Source organism: Macrotis lagotis, chromosome 5 (genome assembly GCF_037893015.1).
Source record: "Macrotis lagotis isolate mMagLag1 chromosome 5, bilby.v1.9.chrom.fasta, whole genome shotgun sequence".
NCBI lineage: Eukaryota > Metazoa > Chordata > Mammalia > Peramelemorphia > Peramelidae > Macrotis > Macrotis lagotis.
Genome location: NC_133662.1, coordinates 241,483,834 through 241,508,555, shown reverse-complemented (window position 1 = coordinate 241,508,555; position 24,722 = coordinate 241,483,834). Strand labels below are relative to the sequence as shown.

General features: G+C 39.9%; 1 protein-coding gene across 2 annotated transcripts in view; it reads right to left on the bottom strand.

Moving 5' to 3' along the window:
* The window catches only part of GOSR1 (golgi SNAP receptor complex member 1), a 78,262-nt gene extending 54,100 nt beyond the window's left edge, over nucleotides 1–24,162 (bottom strand). The window contains exons 1-5 of one of the 2 annotated variants that reach the window (XM_074189143.1): nucleotides 24,086–24,162; nucleotides 17,765–17,879; nucleotides 10,621–10,708; nucleotides 10,130–10,237; nucleotides 5,959–6,050 (exon numbers count right to left, since the gene is read on the bottom strand). In XM_074189143.1, the coding sequence (XP_074045244.1) occupies nucleotides 5,959–6,050; nucleotides 10,130–10,237; nucleotides 10,621–10,708; nucleotides 17,765–17,879; nucleotides 24,086–24,116 (434 nt within the window). In that variant the 5' untranslated portion in view covers nucleotides 24,117–24,162. Of the gene's footprint in view, nucleotides 1–5,958; nucleotides 6,051–10,129; nucleotides 10,238–10,620; nucleotides 10,709–17,758; nucleotides 17,880–24,085 lie in introns of both variants that reach the window. The other variant, XM_074189142.1, reaches the window with a different exon arrangement.
* Nucleotides 24,163–24,722: the final 560 nt, after the last annotated feature.

The window sequence follows — 24,722 nt, the reverse complement described above, 5'->3', positions numbered from 1 at the left end:
CCCATGAATATAGACAGACTTGCTTGGGCGAAAAAAGTAAAGGGGAGAGAAAAAAATTAAAATTAAAAAAAAAATAATAGTAATAATTGTAGGTATGGCTAGGTGGTGCAATGGACAAAGTACCAGCCCTGGAGCCACGAGCACCAGAGCCCACATCCAGCCTCATAAACCCAACCATCACCCAGCCGTGTGACATGCAAGCCACCCGATCCCCACTGCCCTGCAAAAACCAAAAAGAAGAAAAAAAAAAGACCCAAAATAAAATAAAATAGTAATGATAGTGGGGGTAGCTGGGTGGCAGACAGAGCATTGGCCCTTGAGCCAGGAGCACCTGGGTCCAAATCCCGCCCCAGACACCCAAAGATCACCCTGCTATGTGGCCCCAGGCGGGCCATCCAGCCCCATTTGCCCTGCACCCTCCCCCCAAAATAATAATAATAACAAAAAATGTGCTTGAGGCTTTGTTCCAACCCCAACAACTCTGTCATGGGTGGATCTCATTCTTTATGATAAGTCCATCACAGAAGTTACTTCCATATTTTTCCACCATTGCCATTGCTGATCGCAACTCCCTCCTTTCTTATTTCTCCCCTACCATGTACTATATTTTCTCCCTCCTTTCACTCTGACTCTGCTGTAGGGTCGTTGACTGGCTCAGCAGACAGATCCCTGGTCCTGGGGCCAAGAAGCCCAGAATCCACCTGGCCCCATGGTCCTGGGCAGGCCATCCAATCCTAGCCCCTTGCATGAAGAAAGAAAATGTGTTATATCTGACCACTCTCCCCCCATGGTCCATCCTCTCCTCCATCACTCACATCCCCCCTTCCCCCTGTCCCCCCCTCCTTCTTACTCCAGATGTCTATACCCCATATATATGCTGTTTCCTCTCCTAGCCACCTCTGATGAGAGTGAAGATTCCCTCATTCCCCCTTGCCTCCCCCCTTCCATATCATTGCAATAGCTCATTGTAATAAAAAAAGCTTATGTGAAGTATCTTGGACTATTCCCCCTCTCCTTTTTCTTTCTCCCATTCCATTTCCCTTTTTTTCTATTGACTCCATTTTTACACCATATTTTATCTTCGAATTCAGCTTTCTCCTGTGCTTCAACTATAAAAGCTCCCTCTACCTGCTCTATTAACTGAGGAGGTTCATATGAGTATTATCAGTCTCATTTTTCTATGCAGGAATACATGCAGTTCATCATCATGAAGTCCCTCATATTTCCCCCCCTCTCCTCCAATCTCCATGCTTCACCTGAGTCCTGTATCTGAAGATCAAACCTTCTGTTCAGCTCTGGCCATTCCAAAAGGAACATTTGAAATTCCCCTGGTTCACTGAAAGTCCATCTTTTTCCCTGGAAGAGGACATTCAGCCTTGCTGGGTAGTTCATTCTTGGCTGCATTCTAAGCTCTTTTGCCTTCCGGTATATTGTATTCCAAGCCCTACGAGCTTCCAATGTAGTTGCTGCTAAGTCCTGTGTGATCCTGACCGCAGCTCCACGATATTTGAACTGTGTCCTTCTGGCTGCTTGTAATATTTTCTCTTTGACTTGGGAGTTCTGGAAATTGGCTATAATATTCCTAGGGGTTGGTTTTTTGGGATCTCTTTCTCTGGGGGATCGGTGGATTCTCTCCATTTCTATTTTGCCCTCTGCTTCTAGAATATCAGGGCAATTTTCCTGTAGTAATTCTTTGAAAATGATGTCAAGGCTCTTTTCCTGATCATGTCTTTCAGGTATTCCAATAATTTTTAAATTATCTTTCCTAAGTCTGTTTTCCATATCAGTTGTTTTTTCAATGAGATATTTCACATTTTCTTCTAATTTTTCATTTTTTTGGTTTTGAAGTATTGATTCCTGACTTCTGGTAAATTCATCAATCTCCCTGAATTCTATTCTTTGTCTGAAGGATTTGTTCTCCTCAGAGTTTTCTTAGCTCTTTTTCCATCTGGCCAATTTTGCTTTTTAAAGCATTCTTCTGCTCAATAACTTTTTGAACTGTTTTATCCATTTGACCTAAGCTGGTTTTTAGCATATTTTCTTCAGCATTTTTTTGGATTTCCTTGACTAAGCTGCTGACTTCATTTTCATGTTTTTCCTGCATCTCTCTTTCTTTTCCCAGTTTTTCTTCCAACTCCCTCATTTGATTTTCAAAGTCTTTTTTGAGCTCTGTCATAGCCTGAGCCTAATTTCTGTTTTTCTTGGAGTCTTTAGATGTAGGAGCTTGTGCTTCCTCACCTTCAGACTGAGTGTTTTGATCCTTCTTGGGCTCATTTGCAAAATATTTCTCAATAGTCTTCCTTTTGTTTCTCTGCTTGCTCATTTTCCCAGCCTGGGTTTGGTTTGGGGTGCTTCCTGAGCTTTTGGGACACTTCCACAAGGGTCTCAGTGTGTGAGGCTCTGTCCTCCCTCCCGGTCTGTGAATGACCATAAGCACCCCCCTCTGCCATGGGGCTGAGGTGGGGGGGGCCCTGCTGTTCTATGGGGGGGCCTAGACTGGGATCAGGATCTGAATGTGGTCAGAGCCCCAGAGTCCTGTTCCAGGGGCAGAGGACCAAGCTTGCAGTTTCTCTTCACTCCCCTCCCTCAGCTCAATGGGCTCATGCCCTGGGGACTCCTGCTTACCAGCTCTCAGTCTGCTTCTGTTTCCTGGATCAGGGCTGGGGAAAGACGATGCTGCTTGCTGTGTGCCCTGAGGGCTGGGCTCCACATGCTCACTCTGGCAGAGGTCCCCCGCTGTTCCCCCACTTTGTGCCCGGTGCTCCTCGGGGTGCAGCTCAGGAAACTCCCCCGCTGCTGTGAGCTGAGACTCCCAGCACCCTGGGGCTGCCTCCGGGAGGCTGAAGTTCTTTCGCTCTGCTGGGCTACCCCTCTGACCCGGGGGAGCAGAGCCTTTCTGCTCTTTTCCAGGTTACCTTGAGTAGGAGAACTGCCTCACTGGATCCCTTTGTGGGTTCTGTCTCTTGAAAGTTTAGTTAGAGTCCTTAGCTTATGAGTTTTATCAGAGAGCTCCTAAGACTCGATCCCTTCTTGTCGCCATCTTGGTTCTGCCCCAGACTTATCCCCCCTGAGCATTCTTAATAAACACTTATTGAAGTTGATGTTTCTGAAATATTACAGGGCGGTTTAAGGCAGTGCAGTAACCTTGGGGTCAGAAAGACAGGAATTGGAATTCAACCTCAGACACAGCTCTCATTAGCTATGTGAAGTGATGGGGGTGGGGCACAAGTCACTTAACCTTGATTGCCTTGCATCCAGAGCCATCTCCAGTCATCCTGATTCATATCTGGCCACTGAACCCAAAATGGCTCTGGAGGAGAAAGTGAGGTTGGGGACTTGGCATAGCACCCCAGTCACCATGGCATCACCTCCCTGATGTCATGGTCTTCTTCAAGAACAAAAGACAAATATCATAAGATCAGCAAGGTGAACAAAGACCTGACCTGAACTAGTTTGGGGAGAGGGACTGGGAGTGGTAGTGAGAACAAAAGAAGACACCGTGCAAGAAAGAGTTTAGAGAGCAAATCAATTAGATGTGACAACTCAAAGGGGTAAGGAAGCAGGGGAAGTCAAGGACAACAATCAGATTTTGAGTTAGAATAAGCAGGAAAACAATGGTAGAATTATACCAGAAACTGAATATAGGAAGAAGAAATAAGCATTATGCTCAAGTCTGGCTTCAATCTATTGCATTGGAGGGGCAAGTTGGTCAGTCAAGGGGAGATGTCCCATTTCAAAGAGGGGAATGTTACTTTAGATACTGGAAGTAAGATGTGGAAATAACCTAAATACAGAAGCAACAATTATAAAAATAATAACTGGAGCCATGGGAGTGGTCAAGGTCATTAAGAAAAGGAATGTGGCAAGGCAGAGAAGCATGGAATTCTTTTACAAAGATTCTCATGTAAAGGTTTTATTTATTTATTTATTTTTGTGAGTTATCCTTATTATAGGGTTAGCTTCAATTACCAGGAAAATTTACTCAGGGAAAACAAATTCCTCTTAAAACTGCCTCCAAATGTAATTCATTTTATTCCCTTATGTAAACTCTCTACTTTAGCATAAGTGGTCTAGTCTGCATTCCCCTAATTCCTAAATTCCTCCTGCTGAGCTCCTTTCTTCTTTCATCTAAAGTCTTGCCTCAGTGACATCTAGAATACTTACTCTTTCAAATACTCACCTACATTTAAATACTTGTTTAAGTATAGACCTACTCATATATAGGTCTACACACACACACACACACACACACTCTCTCTCTCTCTCTCTCTCTCATTGTCTGTCTTTCTCAGTCTCTCTATGTGTCTCTCTCTCCCTCTCTCCCCCTCTCTCTCTTCCATAGTGTCTTTCTAAATGAGACTGTAAGCCCCTCAAGGATCTAGCACGCCTTTCTATTCCCCAACAACTAGTACAACAGAAGCTACTTTTAGTCAAAGATCACAAATGAGGAGTTATTAAGGCCTGAAAGCTGCTGAATCAGAGCAGCTCCTAGAAATACCAGCCAGGGTAGAAGACATGGCTTTCCAGAATGATAAATATCCACCAATAATTAGCCTTTTATCCATTCTGCATTTCCTTGCTTTTGACGGTCCCATGAAAGTTACTAAAGAAACATTCTACTTGGGTATAATTCTGCCTATAAGCCATTTCTCATCCGTCTGTTTTTTCTACTTTTGGCACATTATTAGAAAAAAACAAAATAAAATTAATATTCTTTGAGACTCCAAGCTGGAATCCTGGTTAACGAATTACTCCCAAATGAATAAGTCACAAGCAGAGAATGGGACTTTGGCATGGGTTATGCAGAAGCAGATCCTCAGCTATGGAACAGTATGACAATTTCTTCACCAAAGATCCTATTCTGATCTACTGTAGAGCAATAACACATTGATTATATGAGAAGAGTTTCCTATAAAACATTATTTTAACTAAAACAGTCATATCTGCAGCTTACTTGAAATGTTAGCAAACATTTGTCAATGCTAGTTAGAGATTTTTCAGAGATCTCCTCTGTTCTCAACAGGGACAGTTGCTGAAAATAGCTATCTTTATTATACCAAGAATGTATAAAAATAAAAGGCAATAGGCAGTAATTTCTCTTAAAAAGACCTACTATTCAACTGAAGCATGCTTTTTTTAGCTTTATTTTTCTTGAGATTTCTTTTTTTTGGAGGGGGAGTGTCTATGTTTTCTTTTTTTGGCACAGTAGACAGAGTACTGGCCTTGGAATCAGGGGGATGGGAGTTTGAATCCAGCCTCTGACACTAACTAGCTAGGTGACCTTGAGTAAGTCACTTAACCCTGACTGCCTCCCATCCAGGGTTATCTCCAGTTATCCTGATCCATATCTGATCATTGGACCCAGATGACTCTGGAGTAGAAAGTGTGTTTGTCATGGCTTCACCTCCCTAATGTTGTGGTCTTCTTCGAGAATGAAGGACAACATTATTATAATGTAACCATTATGGTAATGTTTTGCATAACTACACACTTATATCCTATATCCAATTGCTTGCTTTCTCAATGAGGAGGGTGGGAAGATGGGAGAGAATTTGAAACTCAAAGTTTTAAAAACTAATGTTAAAGACTGTTCTTACATGTAACTGGTGAAAAATAAAATACTAAATAAATAATTTTTTTTAAAAAAAGATTTACTGTTTGAAATTCTCTGACAAAGCTAATGAAGATTCCAGTCTCCTACCTGGCCATCTACCTAAACTCTGTCTAAGCTCCTTGCCAAAAAGCATCTTTCCTAATGGAATTGTTTCCCCAATTTATATGCCCATAGACATACTGCTATATTATTATAATGAATACTCTACTAACATATTGACTATAAAATTCATCTGAAAGTTCTCTTTTTAAATTTCCAAACTGGATTAAAGGTTGCTTGAATTTTCATTATATAACTTCGTAAACTTGATAAATAATCATATAAAAATATGCATAATGACTTACTCAATGTCCTTTCGTACTGATCCCAGAAGGTTTTCTCTTTCTCGTATTGCCAAAAAGTTTGCTTTGGTTTTATGAAATTCATGTGTGTAATCCTGTAATAGAGCAACATAATATTCCCACATAAAACAATTTCTGTGCTTCAATCAAATTTGAGTTTCTGACTGAAAATATGCCAAAGAGCGAGAATCATTCAGTTAAGTAACACTTGCAAAATGATTTCACTAAATGTATAAGCTCCTTTCAGAGTTCTCCAAACCAGGGGACTACACAAGAGATGGTACAAATGGTTCAGAAGAGCATAATACTATACAAAATGACTGTAATCATCACCTAAATTCAAGAATCACACACCAGTAGTTTCAGAGTTGGAAGGGACCTCTCCAGACATCTAGGCCAATCATATGGAAAGGAATACCCTTTCCAACTCATTAACAAGCAGTCAAAGGACTTCTGCCTGAAGACCTGCAAGGAGGGGGAGGGATCATTAACTGTTAAATCAGCCCATTCTACTTTGGGGGCAGCTCTGTTAGGGGTTATTGGAAAGAATACATTTAGATTCTTTAAACATTACCTATTTTGAGAGAACACAACAGATATCCTTTAACAACAGGTGATTGGAAGACTAAAACCTCAAAATGCATATTTGCTTATGTTAATAAAACAAGATTAAAAAAAAATAAAATAGGTAAATAGTTTCTAATGATGCTTAAACAAGCATCATTTTAGAAAGTAAGATTTTGGGGTTAAAAAGTATGACTAGATTTGCTATTCCTTTGCAACCATACCTAATGAAGTTAAGTTTTAGCTTTTCTTATAACAGACCCAGTTATGAAGGAAAACAACGGGAAACATTTATCAATGGTTAAAGTATTAAATAACAAGCAATAAAGTTGGGGGTGGGGGAGCAGAGATTATCCAAAGTTCACTAAAACTGCTAATTTTATGTGATAACAAAGACATAAGGTATTTGAGGAAAAAGTAATCAACATATTTGGAATTATTCAATTTTTTCCCAAGATAAAAAAACTTTTCTCCTCTGTTCTGGCACAACTCTTGGGAACTGAGCCACATTCATCTATGTGCTCCTTAGTTTAGTTGTTAGGGCTTACTTTCAAATTCATATCTTCATGAGGGTATTTCATTTCATAAGGGAAATGACCCAAAGAAATTTAGTTCACATGAAATGCTTACACAACTCAAGGAGAACACAACCTACAACAAAACTTTAGGGAAAACAAAGTCATCTACATTAAAGCATTCCTCTTTATTTGAGTGCTTCTTTAGGTTTCATTTTACCTAGAAAATTTAAATTCTTAGACATCTTATCAGAAAAATGCCATTTAGTTTTTTCTATTTTTAACGAACCTTTAATAGTTTTCAAAAAAAAATTTGCCAACAACAAATGAATCATCTTCCCATGTTGCTACCATCATCTTCAAAAAGAGCTGCTACGAATATTTTGGAACATATGGGATTTACCCCTAGGATTTCTTCCTAGTATTGGAATTGGTGGGTCAAATGGTATGATCAGCTTTATTGCTCTTTGAGCATAGCTCCATATTGCTCTCCAGAACGGATGGATCAGTTCAAAACTCCACCAACAATGCATTAATGTCCCAATCCTCCCAACTTCTCCAACACTGTTTGTTTTCCCTTTTTTGTCATCTTAACCCATCTGATAGGTATGAGGTGATACCTCATATTTGTTTTAATTTGTATTTCTCTAGTAATGATTTGGAGCATTTTTTCCATATGATTATATACAGCTTTAATTTCTTTATTTGAAAACTGTCTGTTCATTTCCTTTGACTATTTATCAATTGGGGAATGGCTGAACAAGTTAAGGTACATGAAAGTTATGAAATACTACTATTCTATAAGAAACCATGAATGGTCAGACTGTAGAGAAGCATGGAATGAATTACAGGATCTGATGCTGAGTGAAGGGAACAGAACCAAGAGAACACTGTATACATAAACAATAACATTGTGAGTTGATCAATTTTTTTAGGTGATTTTTTTTGGTTGGTAAGGGTTAAGTGAATTGTCCAAGGTCACACAGCTAGGTAATTATTAAGTGTCTGGGGCCGAATTTGAACTTAGGTACTCCTGACTCCAAGGCTGTTGCTCTATTCACTGGCCTGGCCTCCTAGCTGCCCTGAGTTGATCAATCTTGATGGAAGCAGCTCCTCTCAGCAATACAGAGAGCTAGGATAACTGTATTAGACTGGCTTTGGACAATTCTATCCCCATCCAGAGGAAGAAAAACAAAACAAAACAAAAAACCCTTCAGAATCTGAATGAACACTACATTCATTTTTAAAAAAAATTTCTCCTATGTATTTCTTTCCTGTCTCATGGTCTTCTTTCTTTTCCCTCAATCCTAATTCCTCATACCAAAAAAGACTAATTTGTAAACATGCTGAACACATGTGAATGTACAATATTCACCTATTTGTCACTGAGGGGAGGGGGTAGGAAGGGAAGATAGAAGGAAATTATGTAACTTAAAAATATGCATATGCATGTGGATGAATGTTGAAAAACTTTCATAACATGTAATTGGAAAATAAAATAAAATTAAAATATCAATTGGGAAAAAAGTAGGAACATTGATGGTGCTATACAAAGAAAATTATCTCTCTGGTCAAACAAAGTATATACAAAGTGTTAAATGACTGTAGCAATCAAACTGTATAATTACAATCATCTCCCTCAGTGGGTGCTTCATTTTGTTAAGTGGAAGGAATACCTGATAAGTTGTGTGCAAATTGAATTTTTGAAAAGTGAATCATCTGAAAAATCCATAATCAATTATAAGGAAGTCCAAGACTGATAATCTTTTATATAAATCCTGAAAGAACCTTGAAGACCATCTAAATCCAAACAACTCACTTTAGATGAGGCTACTGAAGTTAAAAGACTTCAATCGAGTAAACATTGCTTAGACTACCGCAAAGAAAGTGGTGTACAAGGGTGGCTGCTAACAAGCAGCTGTGTATGGTGAAATAAGTAGGCAAATCTGAGAAATGATGTAGAGAAAGAAATGGATGGTGTGAGAGGGAGGCATTAAAGAAAACACTAAGCTTGTGAACCTAGATGACCAGGTACATCTTACCAAGATCTATAATTGCTAAATAAATCATTATTCACCGAGTTTAAAATACCACAGCTTCCTTTCTTGCCAGCTCCCCAGACTCCCTTATGTCTCACTGCATCTTGCCAAACCCCATTCCAGTATTATTCCTTCCATCCACACCCTCTGCTCCTAAAGTCCCATAAAGAGAGTGGGCTATATTTGTCTATGTTACCTAATTTCAACCTGCCAGCAAAACTACCTTTTTAGTCCTTTTTTAATCCCACTCTCCAAAGAGACGACTCCAAATCTTCTCTTCTCTTCAGACTCCTCTACCTCCATTTCCCTATAACCCACAAAGGTAGGAAGCAAAATCTCCTACTCTACCAGAAAATCCATCTCGGGCTGGCTCTTCTCCTTTTTCCTACATTTCACAACCCTATGACTTTATTCCCTAGTCTTGCCTCCTTTAATCTAGTTTCTAGGGGTGGCTAGGTGGTGTAGTGGATAAAGCACCAGCTTTGGAGTCAGAAGTACCTGGGTTCAAATCCGGTCTCAGACACTTAATAATTACCTAGCTGTGTGGCCTTAACCTCATTTGCCTTGCAAAAACCTAAAAAAAAAAAAAAAATCTAATTTCTGATGAGAGGACTCCTCCTTGCCAAGGCTAACTTCTCTACATGCTGCCTTAATCCCATATCCTTCTGTCCCCTCTAGTGATCACTCAATCAACATTTCCCTCAATATTCAATCTCTATAAACATGCTCAAGTCTCTTCTGCCTCAGGAACATCCTTTTTTCCATTAGTCAATACTCCTAGATCCCCATTGGTAAGTGAATGAAAAGACAAGGTAGTTAGTTAACTCCCTCACCCTAGATCCAGGCTATGCTGATCCTCGGTCTCATTAGTCAATTATAATAGTCAAGAGTTACTGTCAGGATGTGCTTTGAAAAAAAAGACATGATGAGAAACTGTCCTACAACATGGAGAAAAACTGCTTAGAAAGTTTTTCTTTTAAAATAAGAATCATTTAGCAGCCCACTGCCCTGAATTCTGTTTTAAACTCTTGTGAAGAATATTTAAAGGAAAATTACCTGCAAGATGTCTCTGTGTCGCTGCAGCGTGTGCATGAGGGCTGCATTGAGAGAGGGGACGCCAGCACTGTTGGTGTATTCTGCCATTTTGTCATTTACTCCTGTAAGCTACATAAAATAATAGGACATTAAAGAGACATTTGAGAATCTGTGAACAGATCCATTCCACCTAAGTCAAACTGCTTACCTATTGGCCCTCTCTACCACATGCCATAGCACAGAAAGCAGGGAAATCACACAGAAAGATGGAGGCAAATGGAGTTCAGTCACTGTCAGAAATGTTCACATGCCCTCAAGACTAACATGTTAATGAGAAATCTGGCAACAATTGTCACCTGTCTTGGATTGAAGCAGAGTGTGAAGGGGAAGAATAGGACCAATCATCTTTAGGTGATGGGGAGAATTCAATCAGCATGTCAAAGTCATAGAATAAATTTTATTCCAAATGGCTAACTTGCTATCAGAAAAAAAAGATTGTAGAAAGCACTCACCCTTGCTAAAAGCTGTTCAATCTCCACAGCCATTGTTTCAAACATTCTGTCTTGGCTTGATCCATTTAAAAGAGGTGTTGTGTCAGAACTAAAACATCAAATTAAAGGGAATCTATTACTTTGAGTATCAGTCAGGTTGCATAATAATAGTTTTCAAAGAACTCAAGTATAATTCCTATAATATGCCCTTTCTTTCTTCAGTTAAAATTTCAAAACTTTTTTCCTTAAGACTCATACCTAACTTACACCACAAAAATGAATAAATCAATAATATAAATCTATGGAAATTTCAGTCATACGCAGAGAGATTCTCATCCGTGTCAAGAGTTGATATATATTATAAAACCACTCAAAAGAAAAACTTAAAAATGCTTACCATTTTCAAAATCAAGAAATAATGAAGCTATTGTAATATCTAGTTCAACTCTAGCTTCAAAGAAACAAAAATTTCTACATAATTATGGAAATAAGAAGTAAATCACATTAAGTACCCAGAAAGGTAACGTTTTTATGGGTTTCTAAAGAAACAAATTGTTTCTACCCCACAACAAATAGCAATAATGATTCCTTTAATGCATTTAATCTAACACATATTCTATCACAATAAAGAAACAAGTGGAAATTACAATAAATCTGAACATAATAAATAGGAAATCACTTCTTGATTCCTAAAATAATTTGAAAAATACAGATTTCTACAAATTCAGGATGAATTTAGATTGACAGAAAGAGCATAATACCAACTATCTCTGCTGACTCCAGTTTGATACTGAGCTTCTACATTGACTAGTTGTGTGACCTCGAGTCAATCACTTGGGTCTCAGTTTCCTCTTTCAGTGTTAATTTTTAGGAAGGAGGGAGGGATGGAAAAGAAGGGAAGGACCAAAACTGTTATCTCATCAGTGTAGGGAATTCACAGTGTTGGCAAAGACAACCTCTGGCAACTTAGTATTCTTATACTGATGCCAAGGTATCAAGAGTTTAAGTTTGCCCTGAGTTTCCCAGGTTAAAGGCAGGACTTTTAAAAACTTATTATAACTGTTCTTCCTCCTTCAGGCTTTCTCCCAGAAGCTATAATTAATTCTCAATTTTTCTGTCAGGAGGTCAATAATAAAAATAAAGGTCTCAAATATATCAAAATCTTTATAAAAGCACTTTCTGTAGTAGCAAGAAGTGGCAACAAAGTAGGTACCCACTGACTGAGGAATGGTATGTGAATTTACCCTTATGGTACATGAATCTAAAGGAATGTTCATGGTAAGAAACCATGAATATGATGAAAACAAAGAAGCATGAGAATATTTTTGTAAACTGATGAAAAGTGAAGCAAGCAGAACTAGGAAAACAATATAAACATCATAAATATCCTTACAACAAAGAAAATGGAAATAACAACAAAACAATCAAAACTGAATGCTTCAACATTATGACTAAAGTTGACTCCAAAAGAGTTATGAAAATGAGCCTCCCCCATGCTTCTGCAGACTGGGGGTGGTGTTGGTAGGGTGGCATCACAGGTATGGAAAACCAGGTATATCAGATATTTACAATATGTTGGCATAATTTGGCAGAACTTTTTATTATAAGAAAAGGATGGCTCTCTAAAGAGATAATAACTAAGATTGGTCCCCAAAAAGGGATATGAGAATGTAACATCCTCCATCTGTTTGAAGAAGTGGAGACTATTAGACTAGAACACTACATATAATGTAAGATGTGACTACTGTGAAATTAGTTTCACTCAATCCATATTTTGTTCATTTTTTCAAAACTGTTTTAAAAGAAATGACTCTGGGAAAGGAAGAGGGAGGCTCATATTGGAAAATGTGGGCAATGTACAGACTGAGCAGTGGGCAGTGAAAATGCACAGAAGAAAATAATAAAGTGCAAAAGAAGACTCAAGCAGAGCAAATAACATGTAGCTTAAGAAAAAGTGAACATAAGTATATAGCTTCTTAAACAATTTACTTTTCTGTTATTTGTATATTGAGATGATTAAGTTCATAATAAAAGATGATTAAAAAGTAGATGTAAAACCAGAAGTTGGTTTATTTTCCCCCAAATTGATATTTTACTTTTCCAATTATATGTAATGAAAGTTTTTCAACATTCATCCACATGTATACACATATTTATAAGTTATTTAATTTTCTTCCACCCTCCCTTCAACAGTCTTGTGAATATCATACATATACATCTGTGTTTAACATATAAAACCAGAAGTTTTAATAAACTTTCTCAACAGTTAATTCTCAAGTCTGCTTCCTTTCCACGACCTGCGGGACATCTGACAAGTTACCAACAAGATGTGAAATAAAGTTGATGTTAAGAGAGATGAGGAGCAGCAAGAGGCTCGGAAGATGTGCAAGGAACAAGAGAGAATTGTTGTTAAGCAATAAATGCACAAGAGGCCAATGGAGGCAGGATGACAAAGATTCAAGCCCTGCCTCCAATAAACATTAGCAGTGTGATCCACTAGGCACTTGAACTCTTAATTCTACAAAGCAACCTTTTTTGCATTGGCAGAATTAGTTTCTACACTAGTTCTCTGTCCCAAAGAATTCATGGGTCTAGACAAAATAACTGGTCTTCCTGACTCAACTTTCTCATCATATCAATCCTTCCCAAAGCTGCCAAACACCCCACCCCACCACTAGTCAATAAAGTCCAGAACCACTTTATTCTCTTTAGAATCAAACCCGAACTTCTTGGCTTGCTATTTAAGGACCTTTCCTTTCTTTCCAGTCTTCTCACATTTGACTCCCCTACACACTCTCCAATCCAGAGACGCAGGCTTCCTGGCTGCTCCTTGTCCCCATGTACTGCCCTGCCCCATATCCTGTCTTCTCCACAGGTCCCCAGGCTTTCTTCAAGTTTTAGCAAAAATCCCACTACTGCAGGAAACCCTTCCCCCAAATCCTGCCCTCCACTCCTCTCCTCCTGAGCACACTTCCTGCCTAAAGTCTTCTTTACATTCTGCCTCCCAATATCGCATAATCTCCCTGCTGGCAGGAGCTGTGTTTATCTCTCTGTCTCCCTAGAATTCAACACAGTGCTCTGCAGCCCTAAAATGAAGGAAAAAAAGCAACATCCTATGAGGATGAAAGAACCACCCAGTAGCCACAGACAGATCCCATGACCTCTCCAACCATGATCAGCAGGGCCCACAGACCTCAAGAATCAACATATTTGCCATGCCCATGCCCAGAGCCCTACACCTTGAGGTGTCAGTCAATGTGAAAAAATATTCCTGGAGAAAAATAAATGGACATTCCAAATTTTGTCATAGTAGCAGTATTCAGGGATAATCATCAAATATGAGGAGCCAACAAATGTTTCAGACTGTTCTTCCAATCTGGACCAAAAACCTTGGCTTTAAAACACACACAAACAGACACACACACACACACACGCACCCCCCCCCAACATTTTCTGCTAACTTGACAAAGTAATTTGCAGTCTGTTGTAAATCTTTATTCAAGTATGCTTTTGAGGTAATTTCTCTTGAATAGCAAACGCTGAAAATTTACTGTATGTCCCAAATGTCTGAAGACAATCAATCATTTGAATTATTTCCTGGCATAACCATAGCTTCCTATTAGAAAGTATGTGGGATAGGAATATTCCACTCAAAAGGACCAAATCACGTCTTTTCATCATGTCCACTTTGATTAAATGCCCATGAGGACACAGCAATGAGCCTCAGTGAGGCCTATTGTGTATAAGTTACTTTAGGGTCTCTCCAGGGATTACTTTCATCCTGCTACCTATATCAGAATAGTTCAAATAACACTTTTTACTGGATCCATGAAAAAGGCAGGATTAGCTCAAGGTGTCTCTGAGGGTATGTTAATTGTGAGAAAAGATTAATTGATCAAATGATGTGACAGTAGGAGTTTCTTCACATTACTAAATCTTTTTTTTTTAGGTTTTTGCAAGGCAAATGGGGTTAAGTGGCTTGCCCAAGGCCACACAGCTAGGTAATTATTAAGTGTCTGAGACCGGATTTGAACCCAGGTACTCCTGACTCCAGGGCGGGTGCTTTATCCACTGCGCCACCCAGCTGCCCCCACATTACTAAATCTTAAACATTACTTTAACATTCTCTAACACAATAAAGAAACTACTTAAAAGACAACTTAGAGCATTAATTGGAATTTTCTTTACAAAAGTATATGATTTGATTGTCATCTTTCTAGTAATTGTGCAAGAAACAAATTTGTGGGTTTGGTTATGTTTTAACCACAATGCATAAGAAATCTGGTCGCAGTACTCCTGAAAATGAACATGTGGCCTGTATAGGCAAAATGGAGCACTGGCTAAAATCTCCCACAAACACATCAAACAAGTATTTACTACCCAAACCAAACAAGTGTCCAAAGCCAAAAAGGCAAAGGGCAAGGATCCTCTTCCAACAGTTCAGTCACAGAAAAGGTCTAGTATTCCAACAAAGAGGAAAACAGAATATTGGGCCAACTCTATCACAGTACAAAGAGCACCCTGGGAGAAGGAGGAGATGGTTCCAAGAAGGGAGAGGTCTCAGCTCAGGGTGGGCAGGAGGAGGATGGCAGTCAATAGTGAGAGCAGAGCTGTCCGATTTCTTTTCTTTCAAATTTTTTTTCCAAAAAAAAAGTGACAACAAAAATGACTCAGCTAGAGTTGATATTATAGTAAGGAGCTTGTGAGAAAACACTCAGCCACCTCTAATGAATCCAAGTCACTGGACCTGTCCTTTCAGTACCCACATGTGAGTAAGTAATGTCTGAAAGATCATGGAAAACAAGAGAGGTCCCACAAAATTTGAGAAGGGCAAATGTACCAATTCTCAAAAGAAGGATGAACATACAACCTGAAAACTTTATTTAGGTCAGTAAGCCTGAATCCCAATTCCTGATAAAATTCCAAATCATATCATTAAAGAGATGGTTGGTGAACAGCTACAAAAGCAAGCTACATAGATGACAAAGAACTAAAATGGCACCATTAAGGGCAGGTCATGTCAGACTAAGCCCATTTCCTTTTCTGACAGGTCTACTGAACTCTAAGGAGGGAAAGCTATGCTTATCATTTACCTAGATTTTTAGTCAAGTTTTTCATAAGGCATCTCATATTATTCTTGTTGAGAAGATTGGGAGACATGAACTAGATTATAATATGTTTAGATGGATTCACAACTGGTTAGTTGATAAGACTCAAAGAATAAGTTAGAAATGATTAGGAAAGCTCCAGTGTAAATCTTTACACTACTGATCATTTTTATTGGACAGAGGCATTTTATGCCTTTTGTCATGGCACTGGATGGAGAGAGGCTGATCAAATTTGCAGATGTTGCAGAATTGGGAGGGAGAGCTAACCTAATGGATGCAAAAGGGGCAAGGTCCAAAAAGAACTTGAGAAACTCTAGAATAAATATGAAAAGTTGAAATTCAACATAAATGGAAAATCTTGCTCTTTTTACTACTCATATGTAAAATGGAGAACCTGTGGAAAGAGCATTGTTCTGAAAAAGATCTGGGAGCTTTAGTGGACTAAAAGTTTGGTAAGAGTCAGCAGTATGATGGAGCAGCCCCCAAAACTACTGAGACCATGGCTGCATGAAGAAGAGGATGGCTTCCAGGAACAGGGAGATGAGAATCCTGCTGGACAGATGTGTTTCATTCTGGAAGCCCCAGTTTAAGGAGCCCATTGATAAACTAGGCAGTCTCCAGAGGAGGGCAGCAAGGGTTGTGAAAAGCTTTGTGAGTGCATCATCTGAAGGCCAGTTGAAGGAACTGGGCATGTTTAGCCTAAACCATGGAAGTCCCGAGTGGATGGAACAGTCGTCTTCAGTATTTGAAGGGCTGTTGTATAGGGAGAAGAGACCTGTGGAGTTTGATCCCAGAAGGCAGAACCAGATGAAGTCATAAAGAAGAAAACTGAGGTTTCATGCCAGAGAAAACCTCTTAAAAAGTAGAGCTGTCCCAGCAGAAACAAGAGAACACTGTACACATTAACAACATTTTAAGTTGATCAACTGTGATGGACACAGCTCCTCTCAAAAGTTCAGAGATCTGGGACAACTCTGGAAGACATGTCATGGACAATGCCATTCATATTTAGAGAGAAAAAAACAAACAGAACCAAAAAAAAAACCAAAACACAGAATCTGAACGGATACCGTGTTCACTTTTTTAAAACTTCTCTTGATTTTTCTTCCTATCCCATGGTTTTCTTTCTTCCCCCTTAGTCCTAATTCCTCAGATTAATATGTAAACATGTTAAACAAAATGTATACTTACAGCTTTTACCAGATTATTCACTGTTGAGGGGAGGATGTGAGAAGGAAGGTGGTAGAAAACTGTATAACTAATAAATATGCAAGTGAATAAATGTTGAAAAATTTTCAGAACATGTAATTGGAAAAATAAAATAAAGTATCAATTAAAAAAGCAGGGCAGTCCCAAAGTAGATGGGCCACACAAGCAGGCAGTGGGCTCCCTCAAAAGAAGGCATGTTCTACTGGGGATCCTACCAGATGGCCATAGAGGCCCCATATCAGTTGCCTGAAAACTGTGAGTCCAAGTCAAGGGAAATCACATCACTCTGAATAAGGACAGATTCTTAATAATTGATGGAAAATTCAAAAATTTGCAGCTGATACTCATCCCCCACCTCTTGGCAAGGAATAATGGACCTAAGAGTGTGGAAAAAGGCATACATTTTCAAATATGGCCAATGAATCAATTTGGTTTCCTTAATTATATTTATTTGTTACAAAAGTGGGATCTATCAAGGCAGAGGACAGAAGGGTCATCTATGGGAAATGACAATGATATTAGAAAAAGCATCAGTAAAATATTTTTAGGGGAACAAAAAAAAAATCTAAATAGACTGACACATAGCCTTTCAGTCAAATCCCACACTCTTAAGCACTGCATTTTTCTACCCACACTGTCACATGTAGATCTTTCAACACAAAACCTCTGAGAATTCAAAGAAATAATTTTAATGAATTAAGAAGAAAATAAATGAAAGAAGGATGAACTGAATGTGGACTAATACAATATGAAATACAAAGAAGCAAATATTTTGCTTTGTTTGAATTAAAAACTTAAAATATATTATACAATATAAAGCAAAAGAGAGATTTTGGTAGTACCTATACCTGTCGCGTCTTCCATCTCGGCCACTACTGTGACTATAACTTGTACACAGTTTACTGAAGGAAACCAGTTTCAGATCAAGTTCATTTTCAAGCTGTCGGGCCTGTTTCCGGAGATCTTTAACAGAATTTGAAAAGCAAATAATTAATAATGGAGGGTTATTAGTAAAAGCACAAAATGATATGGCTAAAATTGTTTTCTTGGAGAACTGAAACCCTCAATATATGTTCAAACTATGAAAACACATGACTGGAATTGTCATACTTTCTTTTCTTTTTTTATTAAAGATATTATTTGAGTTTTACAATTTCCCCCCCAATCTTACTCCCCACCCCCACGGAAAGCAATCTGTCAGTCTTTACTTTGTTTCCATGTTATACATTGATCCAAATTGAGTGTGATGAGAGAGAAATCATATCCTTAAGGAAGAGACAAAAAGTCTAAGAGATACAAGATCAGATAATAAGATATCTGGTTTTTTTCCCCTAAATCAAAGGGAATAGTCTTTGAACTTTGTTCAAACTCCAGGGCTCTTTATCTGGGTACAGACGGTATTCTCCTTTGCAGACAGCCCAAAATTGTTCCTGATTGTTGCACTGATGGAATGAGCAAGCCCTTCAAGGTTGAACATCACCCCCATGTTGCTGTTAGGGTGTACAGTGTTTTTCTGGTTCTGCTCATCTCCCTCAGCATCAGTTCATGCAAATCCCTCCAGGCTTCCCTGAAATCCCATCCCTCCTGATTTCTAAAAGAACAATAGTGTTCCATGACATACATATATAAATTGTCATACTTTTCCCCAGTTAGATGGTACAGTGGATACAGCACTTGGTCTGAAGTCATAAAGACTTGAATTCAAATCTGGTCTCAACACACTAGCTATGTGACTCTGGGCTAATCATATAACTTTTGTTTGCCTCAATTTCCTTGAGTGTAAAATGGGAATTCTAAGAACACCTACCTTCCCAGGGTAATTATGAGCATCAAATGTAAAGTGTTAAGCACAATTCCTAATACCTAGGACATGCTTCAAAAATGTTTATATCTTTACTTTCTTTCCAGAAAAAAAAAAATCAAAAAAGGAAACTAATAAAATCAATCATCTTCTTTCATTTAAAATGTAATTAAGGGGAAAAAATGGCTTAATTGGTTTAGATTTTAGGCAACTGTCAAATGAGTCCTCTTCTTTGATCACTTTATTCTGTATAGGCTAGTTCAAGTAGCCCCCTGTTTTATATGATTAGGCTCTGTAATTAATCTCAAAAGGACTTAAGAGTCTAAACCATACAATTTATAACATACTGCCCATATAGTATTCACTTTTTAATAAGTTTTAGATTTTTCTCCTTGAGGAAAGGAAACATGTATCCCATAACGGGAATGCAATAAATCCTTGTAGATCAATATATCCAGCAAATCCCTATTAAGAAATAGTCTAAACATCTCTAATTATATTGAATAGAGTTTATAACCAATTAATCAAATATTTTTAAACACTTGTTATGTGGCAGGTAAATTTAAAATTAAATGTACAAAAAAAAACCCCACAGTAAAATACACACCCTTGGCAAATACCCCATAATTTATTTATAAAAATTTATTCTGTCCTTTAAAAATGTAAGTGACTTTGCAAATACATCTAAAAACCATAAGAGAACAAGGCTTCTATTCTGAAAAGTTACTCAGTCAATAAATATTTACTATGGATGAAAAACTGTGTTGCCAGTGCTGGGGATACAAAGATAGGCGGAAGACAACCCCTGCTCTCAAGAAGCTCCCAGTCTAAGGGGAGAGACAAGCCACAAACAATGATGTACATACAAGAGAGATACAGGATAACTTGAAAATCATTTCAGAAGAAAGGCACTTCAGAGGGAAAATATGAAAGAGCGAAAGGCAGAGATGGAAACTGAAAGATCTTGTTCAAGGATCAACAGAAGAGGTCAGAAGCACTGTGAAGAGCTAGCATGAGGTCAGGTTATAAAGGAATTTGAATATGAAATGAGGATTTTATATTTGATCCTGGAAATGATAGAGAACCACTGGAGTTTACCGAATAGCACAGACCTACCACTTAGGAAGATCATTTTGCTAGCTAGGTAATGGATTGAACAAGTAGTAAGCTAAGAGTCCAGGAGTGAAGTGATGAGAGCCTGCACCAGAGTGATGACAGTGTCAGCAGAGAGATGTTCCAAAGATTAAGTCAAAAGGTCTTCTAATTTAAACAAACTGGATGAGGAGTGCGGGAGAAAAATGGTGGGGAAGAGTGAATAGAGGATGACATCTAGGAGGGTGATGAGCCTGGATGGCTGGTGGAAGGGGTAGGGGGGGAAAGGAGGGGGTGCATGTGGATGGTATCCTTGATAGCATCAGAGAAGTTAGGAAGAGAGAAGAGTTTGATGGAAAGACAGTGAGTTCAGTTTTGAAGATATTGAATATAAGGTACCTAAAAGACATCTAATTCATACTAGAGATGTAAGACTGAAGGTCAGCAAAAAGAGAAGGTCAGGAGTGAGATAACTGAATGCATGAAAACCAATGAGATCAGCAAGTGAAATATGTATAGAGAGAGAAGAGAAGAAGGACTAGGACAGACTCATACCAACAGGTATGAGCTGAATTCAGCAAGAAGAGAGGTCAGATAGGTAGGAGGACCAGGAGAGAAAAGGAGACAAACTGTTTCAAGTTGTTAGTATTTGGTTAGTTCAAAAACTTGGAATCTCTACTATCTGAAAGCAGTTCTGACATACAACTATAATATAAAAATTGGCTTTTCAGAATAAAGTCATTCCTACAATTCCCTTTGACAGAACTGGGCACTCTTACTATTGTTCTTACCAGAATCAGCAGACACTTCAGCACTGGACTCAGACCTAACAAATTTTAACAAGAAACTCAACTACTTTTTAATAATCAACCCAAAGCTAACCCTACTTAAATATTAGGTTCCTTCATGGAGGAGGAGGATTTTGATGAAGTTTGCCTATGTTCTCAAAAATCATGACATCAGGGAAGTGATATGACAAGCAGATTTGAAAGAAGAGGTTGTGCTAAGTCACCAGACTTATTTTCTCCTCCAGAGCCATCTGGTCCATTGGCCAGATCAAGAAGACGGGAGATGGCCCTGGATGAGAGACAATCAGGCTTAAGTGACTTGTCCAAGGTTAGTAAGTTAGTAAGTGTCAGGTGTCTGAGTCTGGATACAAACTCCCATCCTCCTGACTCCAAGGCCAATGGCTCTATCCACTGTGCCACGTGGTAGGAAACACCCTCTTTCTTTTTTCTTTTTTTAAGGTTTTTGCAAGGCAATGGGGTTAAGTGGCTTGCCCAAGGTCACACAGATAATTATTAAGTGTCTGAGGCCAGATATGAACTTAGGTACTTCTGACTCCAGGGCCAGTGCTCTATCCACTGTGCCACCTAGCCGCCCTGAAACACCTTCTTTCAATGCAGGTCAACACTGCAGCTGCAGCTGCAGCTGCAGCTGAAGAGAATTCCCTCAGGTACTGAAAGACTGTGACTTATCACCAACCTAGGACTTCCTGCTTCTCATAGTCCTTTATAAGATCTTACTTTAGTGCCAAAGAGAAAGAATGAAGGAAGAACAAGTCCTATATTGATTGTGCCATCACAAGTCATACTAGACTGAGCTCAGTTGATTCTTAGGTGTCCAGACAAACCTAGTCAAAGAATGATGTCTAGGGGACGAGAAGTAAAAGAAACAAGATTTCTGGTAATGGCTCAGTTTCCCCTCAGAATCCCACAACAGCCAATGCTTTGCTTCTGAGAACACTCCAACAGGAACAGTCTGACATTGTTTTCAGCAAAAGATTAAGAAATAGTCTCTGATCTGAGAAGGGATGTGTCATAACCTTTCCTCAAGTCCCAAAGCAATCCAAGAGTACGTTATTTACTTAATCAGTGACTTGTTGATGGAGATGTCTTTGCTTTTTAAAAAATGACATTGTAAACTGCAGAGAAAGAAATCATACTAAAGGGTACATTTAGTGAAAGCAACTTTTGGAGGCTGAACCTTTTTTTCCCCATAAATGCTTTGATGAATTTTGGGTATAAATATATACATTACATTAAAAAATGTGAAATATGCAGAGGGATACATATGCTCAAGGAAAGAAGAAAACAAACAGCAAAATAAGAGAAATCTTTAGGTTTTTTTTGAATGAATGAATGAGTAAAACAAGCCCCTGGAAGTTTTCTACTTGGGCCTTCTGATTCTCATTATTGTTCATTAAGTGATCACATAGAAAAGACAAAATAAAAAGAGAATTTACTGAAATAATTTAGTAAATTCTAACATGTATTAATAATGCATGAATCATCCTCACTAGCCAAAGCAATAGCACAATGCACCAATTTTTTTTTAAATATTGCCTCATATCTGACATGTCATTTAAAAGGATTTCTTGACTAGCAGGTTTCAATGTTTTAAAGTAGCTTTGTACAAACACTTCATTAAAGCTGAAGAAGTTTCTTCTTCTTAATAGAAAGCATTGAGTACAGGACTCTGTAAACCCTTCTTGAATCCAATTTCACAAAGATGGCCAGAAAAAGTATTGTATTATCCAAAATAATGACGATAAAAATGAAAGGCAGTAGGACCCAATGGGAAGAGCTCCAGGCTTAGAGGAAGGCAGCCCTGTGCTCAAGCCCTCCTTTAGTCACACATTAGCTGGCTGACTGGGAGTCAGAACAATGAATCCTCACTCCTCAGGGCCACAGGGAACTCTCCTAGGTTCTAGGTCACAAATGGTTATTAATCTGCTTTAGTAGAAGGGGTTTCTACACTGGAAGTTTCTGAACGGTTTGTAGATTTATTTAAACAAGTCATCTCACCATATTCTCAGAACTGCTCCTTCAGGTAGGTATTTACTTTTCAATCTGTTTGAGAGCTCAATGAAACTGGCACTCAACTGCCAGAAATAAAGGTCCATATTTTTAATATCAATATTCTATCAAGATTTTGAGACATGAGGAGACATCCAAGCCTTCAAAGAATTGCCAATGTGTTGCTCAGACATTCAAGGTGGGAAGCTGAAAGCAATCTAAAACAACTAAGGAACTAAGGAGTGAAGAACATTACCAGGAAAATGATCTGATGGGAAAAGATAGGCAATAGAGGGGGCAAGAGACAACAGGCTGACAGTCTAAAAACAACTGTGCTGAGTACCTGGGGGAAAGAATGGAACCCTGATTGCCTCTCATCCAGGGCCATCTCCAGTCTTTCTGATCTGGCCGCTGGACCCAGGGGGCTCTGGAGGAGAAAATAGGCTGGTGACTTAGAACAACCCCCTTCTTTCAAAGTAAGATCTTATGAAAGACTATGAGAAGCAAGAATCCAGACTCCTATGTTGGGCAGGACCCACCCATGGTGAACTAAGGGAAAGATATGGACCAGCATCACTGACTGACAAGGACTTGAAGCCAGGGTTCTATGACTTCCAGACCATGCCTCCCTGCTTCTCGGGGAAGAAGCACTGAAGCTGGAGTCAGAGGCTCTCCAGTCCCATCTGGCTCTGCCATTTACTCCCTGTGTAACTTTGGGAAGCCCCACCATAGGTAATAGGCTTCAAAAATCACAGATCTAGAGCAGAATCGTTTAAAAAAAAATTCAAGGATTATAAAGGAAGTCAATTATACCGAAATACCATCGCTGAAATATTTCAAAAGAAACAAGTTTCCTGAACCCAGATTAAGAGACCCTGATCATGAGGGTAGGGGGCCTAAAAGGCCTCCTTGTCTAGCTCCCTCGCTTTACAGTTGGGAAACTGAAGAGGGAAGGAGGAAGGGAAGGGAAGGAGGAAGGAAGGGGAAGGGAAAGGGAAGGGAAGGGAGGAATCGGAGACAGAGAGAAGTAAGGAGGAAGGGAAGTAGGACAAGAGGAAAGGAGAAAGTATGGTAGAAGGAAGATAGGAAGAAAGGGAAAAGGGAGGATGGAAGGGAAGAAAGAAGGAAACAACGAAGAGAGGAAGGAAAGGAGAGAAGGAAGGAAAGGGAGATGAGAGGGAAGAAGAGAAAGAGGGAGGGAGGAAGGGAAGCAGGACAGAAAGGCGGGGGGGGGGGGGGAGGCGGCGGCGGCCGCGGCCCCGGCCCCGGCCCCGGCCCCGGCCCCGGCCCCGGCCCCGGCCCCGGCCCCGGCCCCGGCCCCGGCCCCGGCCGCCCCGCCCCCCAGCTTCCCGGTCCCCCCAGTCCCGCCCCCCGTTCCGGACCGAGGCCTCTCCTCCGCCGCCCCTCCCCGGGCCCGGCCGCCCGGGCCTCCCTCCTCTCCCCTCGGAGGCGCCCCGGGCCGGGCCTCCCGCGCTCACCTTCCCAGTAGTTGCTAGTTCCTGCCGCCATCTCTGTTGACCGACGTCAGCCGGGCCGGGGAGCACTAGAGAGGAGGCGGCCAGAGCGTCGCTTCCGCCGCGCCGCCGCCGCGCCGGGGCCGATGGGACAGGCGAGCCTCCGCGGGCAGCGCCACCCGGCGGCGGGGCGGGGACCTGCAGCCTGCCAGCGAGGCCCGCCCTTTGGACTCTGGCTTGCTCTTCAGAGCGTCCTAGACACCCCTCCCCCACACCACTCCTCACACAGAGCCCCGCATTATTTATTTTTTATTTTTAGATTTCTTTTTTTGAAAAGCAATGGGATTGAGTGGCTTGCCCAAGGCCACACAGCTAGGTCATTATTAAGTGTCTGAGGTCGGATTTGAACTCAGGTCCTCCTGACTCCAAGGCCAGTGCTCTATCCACTGTGCCACCTAGCTGCCTCAGAGCTCCTCATTATTAAAAGGGAGTTAGGAATTGGAGTCAGAAAGCCCTGATTTCTGACTCCTAATCAACTGTGTGTGACCCTGGACAAGTCCCCTGCCAGTGCCTCAGTTTCCTCATCTGTAAAAGGAAGGGGCTGAACTCGATGGCCATTCATTTCTAAATCTATGACCTCCTGACCCTAGGCAGGCCCCTC